Source organism: Neolamprologus multifasciatus, chromosome 13 (genome assembly GCF_963576455.1).
Source record: "Neolamprologus multifasciatus chromosome 13, fNeoMul1.2, whole genome shotgun sequence".
NCBI lineage: Eukaryota > Metazoa > Chordata > Actinopteri > Cichliformes > Cichlidae > Neolamprologus > Neolamprologus multifasciatus.
The window spans coordinates 21,548,872-21,561,610 of record NC_140451.1 but is presented as its reverse complement, the minus strand read 5'-3'; the positions used below and the strand labels follow the sequence as shown (position 1 = coordinate 21,561,610).

Below are 12,739 nucleotides of genomic sequence, written 5' to 3'. Positions count from 1 at the left end.
CACTTCTTGAGCCTGGTTCTATTGAAGGTTTCGTCCTGTTAAAGAGCACTTCCCACTGTCGCCAAATCATTTGCTCATAGGGGGTCACATGATTGTTGGGGTTTTCTCTGTTTTCTTTGTGTTATTGTAAAATATAAATGACCTTGAGATAACTGTTGTTGTTTTTTTGGCGCAGTATAAATAAAACTGAATTGAATTGAATAGATAAATGCTAAAAGCAGGACCGCTTTCATATTTCTCATTCAAGTAGCACTTGCATAAGGTATCTTTTGTGTAACTACAATCTAACCATCAGGTACTGTAAAATAAACTCGCGTTAACTGAATTTGCTGATGGTTTTGATGAATAATTAAGCAGGGATTTTCTGCTGTAGCTCAATACAAACAGGAGGTAAATATGATTAAAGTAAAGCATGAATTAGTAAAGACTGTGCTGGCCGACCCAAAGAATGAACTTTGATTTGTTGCCATATTTGAAATATTTATTCAACTTCACATTATCCATGCACTTTGGCTGTCTTTATTCCTCGTTGAGGTCCTCTTTTCCCTGGGGTTTTCTTCTGGAGATCAAAAATAGTCTCTAATTGTCCCAGTCTTGGAAAACAGAAAACACTGGGCTGCAAAGCTATTGCAGAAACGTCCATATTTTTGATTTTCTTCTTACTATGTCGGGTTATCATTTTATAATTTCTCGCAAAGAAAAATGCAGCCATCTTCTGCACAATTAGACAGCTAGAAATATTATTAAATATATTAAACACATTCAGAAAACTAGGGATTGAAATATTTATTTTGGATGCAATGTGAGCACAGTGAGATCATGAGGCAAATTAAACAGGAGGCTCCTGCTGCTTACATCCCAGAGAATCTAATTTGATTGTCTTGCATCCTTATCAATTCAGGGGGGAGGAAGTATTATATGCCCCAGTGTGCATGATGCATTGTGCTCAAACCATAATGAATGACCCAACATTAAATTAAAAACACTCTATTCATCACCAGCTATGATTTAAACTTGTTAGTGTGACCTTGATGTTTCTCTGACTCTGTGCAATCCTGCCATGGCAGTCCTTGTTTATCCAAGATGCACACTTTTCTCAGTGCTCTTTAATTGTCTCTAAGTTAGACCCCTTTGAGATACATGGCCAGCAGCTTTAAAGAGCACTTATTGAGTTGTAAGTGGGGAGAAATTAGAATAAAATGATGGAAGCTGAGCAGAGAGATGCGTGAAAGTTGTAAGAACTTTCGCCAGAAGCAGCTTATAAAGGATGTCAGATGCATAAATCGCAGTGCTCTGTGGCCTGTAGAGAGGGAAATAAATCATTCTCTCTGCAGACCGTGCAAGTGGTCTTCTGTGTGCATACACTGAAATTAGCTAATGTAAGTGCTTATTTATCTAACCAACCGTCAGTCCCACAGCACGTTGAAAAAATATCCAGCCATATTTGACGCAGTCAACATTCGTCTGTATTTTTGTGATTTACATATAACTCTTGTTATACTTCACGACTTCTACTTTTGCATTAATCTTTTGGCCTAGTAATGTTATGGGCCTCTTGGCATTTAATTTCTCTGTTGCTTGGTGAGTGTGTTAAAAATGTAATTTATGCATCCTGCTGCTCAAGCATAGCAGCAGACTCCAGGAGAATTGTTATTTTAATTAAAGGATGAATTCAGACGGCAATCACTGCACTTTCATCTTTCAAACCATATTGATGTGCAGCAGTAGAAATATTTGTTTTGAATACTTTATAGTACTAAATCGTTTTTTATGTTTATTTGTAATACTAATACAACCTGATACCTGTCAAAATGTTTCAAAAGATAATCTATTCTTATTAGGGCTGTTATAGCAGACCCTTTAGAAATTCTGATTTATATCGAATAAACCCTCATTACCACAAAGCTTCCATTACAGTGTTGTTGTTGTTTTTTTATTCCTTTGACAAATTGTTCGTGGGAACATTCGACAGTCAGGTCGATAGTTTGCCATTCCTAATGGATGCTGTATTTTAAGACTCTGAGACATGGCTGAACCCTCACATGTGTACCACAGGAATCTCAAAACACCAGAGTCCCAAAGAACAAGTCATGGGAATCACTCTGTTGTATGAGAGGTGGCTGGGGGTGGATGTTTGGGGATGTTTGCTAAGTTGAAACAATTATGGATGGCTTATTTACTTTATGTCAGGTTCACAGGCTGATAGTGGCTTGGAATTAGAACTATAAAGAAAGGTTTTACTGTTCTGAAAAGTGTGGTTTAATAGCGACAAGACAATGAATGGTGATAACACACCAAGTAGGATAACAACGCATTGATAAGCATGTGTGGATATTAACTTCACAGTGTTTGCAGGAGCCAATCATATTTCTATTGCTCTGTGACTTCTGTTTGACTCAGGGGAAGGATTTAATGATATCCTGATATGAAGGACTATAATTCACAATGAACTGAATTAGATATTGTTTTGCCACCCGTACCTCCAAGGCATCATTTTCTCTTCATATAATTGTCTTATTCACGCATTTATTGTTTGAAAATAGTTGGTGCTGTGGGAATAGCATCCTTTGGGTGCAACTTGTTATTATGACTTGCTGCTATTGATTGTACTATACAAATTATGCATTTTTTTTATTGGCAATATTGTAGCATTTACAGTTACCTACATTTCTTAAATGTGTTTATGTTTTTAATTCAAGTGGCATAGACAGAGAAGCTTATGTGCATCAATGTGGCATTCCTTCAGCCTGCTGTGAGCGCATCACTAAGGTTCAAACATAATACTTATATGCTTATTTAGACTCCTTTGACATTCTTGTGGATTTACAGTAATGTATAATTATCACTAGTAATCATTTTCTTCAGCTACTCCATGAACAGTCACGTTGATGAAGCTGTGGCATGTTTATTGTGGTAACGTCTAAGCCAAATGTCTGCCTTTGTATTACCAACATGGACAATTTTGCACATGTTGAGCAGACTCTGTTGCAATATGCTTCTGCTGTCTTCTACAAGCTATTAACTTTGAAGCTAAAAACAAACACAGGATATCAGTCTAAATACTGTATACCAGCATACACATGTAGAAAATGTGCATCATCAACATTGATACAACTTCACAATATCAAAGCTTTAACTCACAGATTGTCCAAATATAATACAAGCTATGTAGCAAATGCACATCATGGATTTAATTATGATTTAATATCGCAAAAACTAACACTTAGTATCAATAAAACATTAATATATAGCAGAAAAAATGCCCTTTTCTTTTTCAAATATTCAATATTGTCTAATATTTCCAAAGGTTACAATTACAGATAAATGTATGACCAAACACCCTTTAGTGTTCAAAATGAATGCATAAAAGTATTTATTACACTCTTCTGTCCATTTTACAAAGGATCTTTTTAAAGGATTTCCTGAAGTCATTATTGAATACAGTGTATATGATGGGGTTTAGTGAGCTATTGCAGTAACCTAACCAGAAGAACATTTTGAACAGGGTCTCTGGCACACAGCACTTGTCACACACAGCGGTGAGCGTGTACGTGAAAAAAAAGGGGAACCAGCAGAGAACAAACACTCCCATGACTACAGCCAGAACAAATGTAAAGCGCCTCTCTCTGTACTGCCTTCCTTTCCACCTTCTCCCTCTCTCGCGGGACTCCAGCTGTGGTTTTGAAGCGCTTTCTCCGGGATTCACCTGAGTCACTTTTGCTGTTTTCATAGCCTTCTTCTTCGTAAGTGAACATAGGATTGTTTCATTCCCATCGGAAGAGGAGGGTTCTTCCTCCACATCAAGCTCATTAGCCTCTTTACCGTCTTCTCCTCTCACCTCCCTCTGTTCTCTGTCTTTTCTCTCCAGCGTGTCCAAACTGAACTTTGGGTCTTCTGAGTTCCCATTGTGTCTTTGCCTTTCTCCAGGTGGGGCTCTTGTTCTTTTCTTGGCAATCTGGTAGATTCTAACATACACCGTAATCATAATGACACAGGGTACAAAGAAGGAGGCACAGCTGGAGAATATGATGTACCATTTCTCACCATTAATGTCACATTCAAGACTGTCTGTTTTGTCCTTTTTCGCTGTGATAAGCGGAGGAAATGAAATGAAAGCTGCCAGTATCCAAACTAAGCAGACTTTGCCTTTAATCCTGAGTGGTGTCCTTCTCAGGTTATACTCAATGGCTTGTGTGACAGACCAGTATCTGTCCAGGCTTATTGCACACAGATGAACAATGGATGATGTGCAGAAAAGAACATCCAAAGCCAGGTAGATTCCACACCATACCTTCCCAAAGAACCAATAACCCATCAGTTCATTCGCTAAAGAGAATGGCATCACTAAAGTGGCAACCAGGATGTCCGCACATGCTAGAGAGACTAAAAATAAGTTCTGAGGTGCTCTCAGGACGTGGCTTGTCATCACAGCAATTACTACCATGACATTACCAAACAGTGTTAGCAGGATAAGGATACCCACCAGGATTGTTAGAGGCACAGAGGTCTGCACAGTATAAGGGTTCCTCCCAGGCAAAGTCACATTTCCACTGTTGAAGATAAAACAACCCATCAGAGTGAGCTGTGGTGTCGATGGTATGGTCTGAACGGGGCTCTGTCAGGAGGCTTGGAAGCTGTGCTCCAGCAGTCTATTAATTGCATCCATTCAAGAACACGGCACAGAGTTGAGGCTTTTCATTTTGTTCACTGGAAGAGTTTCCTTCAAAGATATCTATGCTTCTTTTCTCTTTGTCAATTATAAAATAGAGACCAAAAAAGCAAGGATTGGGTTTTTTAATATATATATAAACTAAAAAGACAAACAAGCAGTAAAAGAAATAAAGGGAACCTATTTATTCCCTGTTTTTCACATAAGATAGTTTTAAGAGTACTAAAAAAAATCTTTATCCACTAACCTTCAAGAATAAAAGCTTCTGCTAAATCCCCTGGAAGGGTTTGTAAAACAGACTTATATTGCAGGCAGATCTTTTCATCTAGTGCAGCTGAAGAGGAGCACATCTTTTATATAGGCTTATCTGACGCTGGGGATCTGTGATGCTGGAATGGGCGGGGCTCATCTCACACTGGACATTTAACAAGAGATTGGGGGTTGTTCTAAGACCATGACACCAATGGCTGATCGTGACAATAATAATATTGTTGATTTATAGAAACAATATATGTAGTCTATTAAATTAAATTAGAATGGATTAAAAGTACACATTGGGTTTTTCATTTCTGTTCCATGAACAGATGGTGAGATGTTTTAAAGGAAAAATGTCTGGATTGTTAGAGACGATTAAAGCTGCTTATAGAATCTTTTTTTTTTTCTTTTTTTAATGACAAGATATCAAAATCAGAGTGAATGAGCTGAGGAAAAAAGCTTAAATGCTTAACCTTTTGTAACTTTCTTTTAATAGCACTACATTTTCAAGCACAGTCTAATGAATTATTAAACCTATGTGTACCAGGTAGGATACACTGATGTGATGTTGTGATTGTGATTATGTTCAGGTTTTACCCACTACCTGTATGCACTACTTTACTAAGTCACAAGCATGCTCGCCAAGCTGCATTGCTTGTTTCACTTTTAGTTTGCTATGTTTTTCGAAAACAAAAGTGCACACAAACCCAAGGTAATTCATGGCATTAGATTGGATTAAACAGCTTTAATAGTTAAATGTCAAAAAGCAGGTTTGTCAGCTAAATTCTTTATCCTGTGATATGACGTGGTGCCTTGTCTTGAGCCATCACTCACTTCCTGATGTTTTGCATGGGAAATAGATGCAGACATTTAATGAAACATGTAGCTATAAATGAAAATAAAACATTAAAGGAAAAACAGATAAATTAAAGAGCATGAAAACCAATATTTGGTATGACCACTTTTGCTCTTCAACACTAAATGAACTTTCTTCAAATTTTCTTCTTTAAGCAGTCTTCAAGATTAGCTCTTCGGGCTTTTAGGAAGACATTTAAAATGTGTTTGAATGTTGAGGGGTGTAGTGGAAGTTTTCCGTTTAAATAAAGCCTGCAGACAAGCGGTGAGCGGTAGCTAACATTCTTTAATCAACACAAAGAATAGAAAACCAAGCTTGGTGGAGAGCCTGTATCATCACGGGGCAGACGGTCAGCAGCCTAGCATGGCTCTCTCCTTCTTCAGGAACAAAAGGCAGTACACAGCTGTTTCGCACCTTAAGGTGCACACTCCCTTGCTACCTCCCACAGTCCTCGAGGGAACAAAAGACTCTTCCCGTGGAGTTGTCTGCTTCCCCCAACTTCCTTACCAGACCCTCACCCTCTGTCTAACTGCACGAGTGTGAGACATGCTAAGATTCAGTGGCACCAAGGCATTATACAATAAAAATAATGTGATTAATACATAAATAAAATAAATTCTTATACAATCCCACCCTTTGATTCTTAAATCAAACCTTAAGAATCACATTAATAACATGACATTAACAATGACATTTTGTATATCACATCAACATTATTGTAGGTGTTTCACATTGTGTATCCTCCCTTCACTGTTCTCTCACCACCCTTTGGTCATCTTTAATCATCCTCACAATCTAAGCTCTCACATGCAAATAGCAACAACAATGATACAGAGGAAAGGCCCTCTCGAGCCCTCTCTCAAAGTATGCATGGCTGAGTGAAACAGCATTTTATTGTCAGTCATTCCCCAGTCACAGTCATGGCTCCTGGTGTCTGTGCCATTTACAGAGTCATAATTCCAACCCTGAACTTTCTCTGCGCTGTCCCTCTTGGAGCTTGGCACGCTCTCTTCATCCCTCAGTTTCCGTTCCAACGCCGCTGTAGATTTAGGAGCAGAACAAGTCGTACACTCTTGTAGTCTTCCTCAATGTCAATGTAGAAACTCTTTCACTTTATGGGTTAGGGTTAGGGTTAGGGACGATCTCTAGGAAGCCCAGTGGCACAGCCCTCTGTGGGGTATCAGCTGTGCTGAAAGTGGTCTCTGCTCCTCACTGATCCTCTTGAAGCCTCTCTCCTGGCCTCCTGCACCTCAGTCTGTCCCTCCATATCCCTCATGTCACGGTTCCTGCAATTTAAAAATGAAAGTTCCCCCGGAAAACACTCTTTTGCCACATGTCTTGCCCATGTGTCAACTTAACGCAATAAAACATGCACAATAAAGTTGTGCATTGTCTCTTAAAAATTCCAGGGCCTCTCCCCTGGAGTAGCTCCACTCCAGGCCTGTAACCCTGTCATAAGAAAAAACATTAGCCAGTGGTGTGTCCTGCTGTAAATCATGTGATTAGATCACATGATTAACCCTCTGCTGTGGAAAAAGTGATGTAGATGTTAGCGCAGCGCATCTGCATGCACACTTTCTCACAGTGACCTCTGCATTGCAAGCAATACAAGGTCATGAATAACACACTGCTGATAAATTCACAAAGACACAGAAAGTGGCATTTAAAAGGTTAAGTCAGCATGGCCCAGAGCTCATGCAACCTAGGATGTTGCTGTCACAGTTTTGCTCCTGTGAAAAAGAAACATACATACATACATCCACCCTTTTGTCACTGTCTGGGTGGAGGTGCAATCTTGCACATTGGTGTCAAGTCAGTCAAGCTTTTGTCAGTCCAGTCAGTTCCGCTTTTTTTCTTTTAATTGCTGATAGCAGAACCTCTCATGTCACATTACGTTTCTAGTGCCATCAATATGATGTCATTTCAAAAAAATGAAAAAGAAGAATTTAGACTGGATTACCTCGCTGAACCTTTTGTGTCCCAAATAAGTGGCTTTTTCCAGAGCCCATTTAATGTGGAGAAGCTCACTTGCAATCGTTTCCCAACGAAGTGTTGTGTAGCGCTTTCAATTCCGATCGTGCAGGCCTGCTCTCCTCTTTGCAGTGCTCCAGACACTTTTCAATTCTCCACGCAAGGCAGTCGTTTTTTCTTCCCAGTTTCCTAAACCCAAATTTCAGTTTCCCACACGAAAACAGCCGTCCTCCATGCATCCTCCCGCCCCACTATGGACTCCTCTCCCCACTCCTTGTCAGACCAGTGGCAGTCAGTTCTCTTCCAGCTTTGTCCTGTGTTTTCCACTGTCTCATCTTGCCATTTTGCTCCAAAAGTGGCAAATGTCACACTCAGACAGTCTTCTCAAGGGTCCCTTCACGCACAGTGAAGTTGCAGCTAGTTGGAAACGCATATCTCCATCCATCCATCCATCCATGATGTTCTGGAACTGCACTTCTTGTCTTCAGGGAGAGATTCTTGGAGCTTGTTTTCTCAGGGTGACAAACATGTGGAAGTTAAGCTGTTAAACAATTCAGCCAAAACTCACTGTTTCTAACGGTGTTAACCTATAATTTTCTTCCAACTGCTGCACATGGAAAATTAATCCAGGTCTGCTCTTCACCTGCAAGTGACACACTGAGAGACATTTTGATCATTCATATCACTGCTTAAAACAACACATCTCCTCTCTCTGGTTTTGAACTCTCCTTTGCGTGTCTGAGGAGGATGTGGAGGATGCTTCAGGAAGGTGAACGCACGCAAAGCTACTGGTCCGGACGGGATTCCCGGCCACGTCCTCAAGTCATGCGCGGCTCAGCTGGCTGGAGTGTTTACACACATCTTCAACCTTTCCCTCTCTCTGTCTGTAGTCTCAGCCTGCTTCAAAATGGCCACCATTGTCCCTGTACCCAAATCCTCCACCATTTCCTCATTGAACGACTGGCAACCTGTAGCCCTGACCCCCATCATGAGCAAATGCTTCGAGAAGCTGATCAGGGACTTCGTTTGCTCTGCACTACCTGACTCACTGGACCCTCTACAATTTGCATACCGACACAACAGGTCCACTGATGATGCCATAACCCTGACACTACATACTGCCCTCTCACCCTGGAGAAGAGAGACACGTATGTGAGAATGCTGTTTGTAGATTACAGCTCAGCATTCAATACCATCGTTCCCTTGAAGCTGGACAGGAAACTGCAGGATCTAGGACTGAGCAGCTCCCTCTGAAGCTGGATCCTTAACTTCCTGTCTGACAGACGCCAAGTGGTCAGACTGGGCAGCATCACCTCATCCCCCATCAAACTGAACACTGGTGCTCCACAGGGGTGTGTACTGAGCCCTCTCCTGTACTCACTCTACACCCATGACTGCACGGCCACTAACAACTCCAACATCATTGTGAAGTTTGCGGACGACACTACAGTGGTGGGTTTTATCACCAACGGTGATGAGACGGCCTACAGGGAGGAGGTCAGCGCCCTGACCCACTGGTGTCAAGACAACCATCTCACCCTCAACGTCGCAAAGACAAAGGAGTTGATAGTGGACTTCCGGAGGTGCAGAGAAGTACACACCCCCATCACCATCAACGGCGCTGCTGTGGACAGAGTGAGCAGTTTCCGGTTCCTTGGTGTACATCTGGCTGAGGATCTTACATGGTCAAGACACATAAACAAAACAGTGCAGAAGGCGCAACAGTGCCTCTTCTTTCTCAGGAGACTGAAAAGATTAGCCCCCCCCATCCTCAGGACCTTCTATCGCTGTGCCATTGAGAGCATCCTCACTGGATGCATCACCACCTGGTATGGCAACAGCACCGCTTACAACCGCAAAGCTCTCCAGAGAGTAGTGCTGTTTTCTGAACGGATAATTTGAGGTGAGCTTCCCTCCCTCCAGGACATCTACAGGAAGCGGTGCCTGAGGAAAGCGGGGAGGATCATCAAGGACTCCAGTCACCCCAGCCATAAACTCTTCAGACTACTTCAATCAGGAAGGAGGTTCTGCAGCATCCGGTCCCGTACCAGCAGTCTGAGAGACAGCTTTTTCCATCAGGCCATCAGACCCCTGGACACTTCATAGACACCTCACCTTCACTACTGGAACTTCAACATTATGCACTCCATACTGTATATAAATGCCACTTGTTTTGCACATGTCCAACTACCAACCCCTGTATATTTTATATATTTCATTTTATTGTTTACTCTATTTAATTTGTAAAATATGTATGTGTATATATATATATATATATATATATATATATATATATATATATATATATACACGTAGATATACATATACACATTCAGTAATATGCATACACTCTTATAATGTACATATATTTATTCATATTACTCTCAGATTTAGCCATTCTTATATTTTGATTGTTCTTATGTTATTTTATTTTTCCACACCTCTGTTGCTGGTGAAGCTGGCACACAAGAATTTCACTCACATGTACTGTACCAGTGTACCTCCACATGTGATGTGACAATAAAAGTGATTTGATTTGATTTTTAAAAATACAACTGTAGGGAGATGGTCTGCAACCATAGCTGATCTGAATTGTGCAAAAAGAAATATCCACTCAATGACGGTTAAATGGCAAACAAAAGAACTATGGCTGCAACGGTTCATCGAGTAACTCGAATAATTCGATTGTAAAGAAATCTCCACACAAATTCTTTGCTTTGTTTAATGCACGGCTCGGTAGCGCGCCACTGTTACCATGGGAACTCGACCGCGAGCGTTTCAGGGACATTTGTAACTAAAAACAGAGCTGTAATAAACGTACTTAAGAGCAGCGTGTGAATAAAAGGTCTGGCCGCATTAAGCCCACACAACCGACAGTTTTAAACAGAAACACTGATAACACAACGGCAGCAGCGACGATGACGTTGACACAGTTTAACGTGTTGAACGTGGAGCTGGCGTCTGTTTACACACCGCGAAGAGCAAAGAGGCGGGGCCGGGTGTTGTGCCAAAAAGTGATTGTCTGCCAAAAACTGATTTCCAATGTTTCTGTGTATTTTTTTATGTGTAATATCTTTACGTATGTTCATAAATAGACTTCGGTGAACAGGGATTACAAAGAGGTTACATATAGAAATAAAAAAATATCTGTTTTTCAAGTATCTTTACAACTCTGTGTTAATATACTTACATTATAGCCAATCCGGTCCTTTATCCCCACTTAAAATATTTTTACAGAACCATTGCAATATTTGTTGGCATTTCTGCTGTCCTGTTGGCCAGCTTACTCTTACAAAAGACATTTTTAATGTTAATGAGATTTTTTTTAACTGCATAAATAAAGGTTATATAAAAGTCACTGCCAAAAACTGATTGCGGCTTCTACCTTGTTACACAAATGTTGTTTGTGGCTCAAGATGACTTTATGTCATCCATAAGGGATGCATTTGACATATGTTTCACATATTATAGGCCAACAAGTTACTTATAGCAGTTTAAATACGAGCAATCAGTTTTTGGCAAATACCGGAAATCAGTTTTTGGCAGACAATCACTTTTTGGCACAACACCTGTACTAAGACTGTGAGCTCAGGTCCAGTGAAAGAAAACGTGTTTGTAAAGTTGCAAAACAGCGACGCAGTTCCTGTAATCACCAATAAAACCTTTACTGGGAAAAAGCTAGCGGGAGTCCTTCATCAAAGCACAAACTTAAATCAACAAACTTAAAGCTGCTCCTTTTGTTTTACACTGAGAAAAATCTGCAGTAGGCCTCCAGTTGTATTAAAATATGCACATGAACTGTTAACTTAGTCTGATAATAGTCTGGTGCTTAAATGATACAGTAGCCTTCCTATTTTCCATGGAAGCGAAACCTGCAGCAAACAGGGGTAAGTCTAAAGGGGGGCATGAGGTGTATTAGACCAGTGGTTCTCAAACTTTTCACATTGAGTACCACCTCATAAAAAATATGAGGTACAGTATTTATTTACCACCATATACAGTTTACGAGACAATTATATTTCTTATATGAATGTTATTATTTTAACTTTCATAAACAGGACGTGACAAGTGATAATAATAACAACAATATTAAAACATTCACAGCAGGTGGGATATTCAATCTTTAAGCGATGACGTGACGAAACCTGCTTGCGGGTCCGAGCTGCTCTGTGTTTATTAAGGCTGTTGTGTTTTTTAACATGTTTTAATGCTTTGTATCTTTTTCGATTTAATCTGAACAAACAGTGATCACTGTCGGCCTCTCTCGGATTTTATTACCACTATGAATTTTAAAGCTCAGTTTTTAAAACCTGTAATGTAACTACAGCCCAGCCCATGCAGCAGTATATTAATGATTAACCTCGTGTTGTGAATGGATTGTATCAGTAGTTCTCTTGACTGAAGTTTTGTCCATTTAAAAATGATGGTTAAAACAGGGAAACGAGCCTGCCAGCGCGCTGTAGCAGCGGCGACCACTGGCAATAAGGAAAGGGTGCTCTTCACAGAGGACTTCACAGAGGACTCACGCTCCGGGAGGGGAGACGTTTTTCTGGTCGACTCCCAGAATAGCCTCAGGAACTCTTGTGTCATCTCCGCAATGCCTACACAATGGTATATTAATTAATCTTAAAATTCTTTTTGGAGATTTTGGAGTTTGCTTATATTTTTGAATCTGGGTGTATAATCTTGACCCCATTTGGTTTAGAGAAATTCTGTAAGAATATGAGAAATTCAAACTTGTGCAGCCAATTATTGTTTTTGTTTTTTAAAAAGTCTTTAGGATCAACAGAATCATTGCACTCTGGAAAAAGTACTGATCAAAGATTTAAAGCCACAAATAATCGTGACATTCATGCCCATTATGAGCATATATAAACTTTTTACAAAAACGGCATCCCTACATAGCCAAAATACATAGTATGTGAGTTGTAGGAAGTTCAGTTTTTCTGTTGCGGACCTGATTCGTATTTGAATTAAACAACCTTTTG

General features: G+C 40.2%; 1 protein-coding gene across 2 annotated transcripts; it reads right to left on the bottom strand.

Moving 5' to 3' along the window:
- Nucleotides 1–3,169: 3,169 nt before the first annotated feature.
- Nucleotides 3,170–5,073, bottom strand: LOC146505525 (alpha-2A adrenergic receptor-like). 2 transcript variants are annotated; one of them, XM_085182978.1, is made up of 2 exons: nt 4,917–5,073; nt 3,170–4,745 (listed from the first exon to the last, which is right to left on the bottom strand). In XM_085182978.1, the coding sequence occupies exon 2, from the start codon at nt 4,571–4,573 to the stop codon at nt 3,377–3,379; it is 1,197 nt and encodes a 398-aa protein (XP_085039104.1). In that variant the 5' UTR covers nt 4,574–4,745; nt 4,917–5,073; the 3' UTR covers nt 3,170–3,376. The 2 variants fall into 2 exon arrangements, with proteins under 2 accessions (XP_085039104.1, XP_085039105.1); XM_085182979.1 differs by having other exon boundaries at nt 3,170–4,550.
- Nucleotides 5,074–12,739: the final 7,666 nt, after the last annotated feature.

What these genes read in the sequence shown, in the direction of transcription:
- LOC146505525 (XM_085182978.1), bottom strand. Translation starts at nt 4,573, where the DNA reads ATGGGTTGTTTTATCTTCAACAGTGGAAATGTGACTTTGCCTGGGAGG.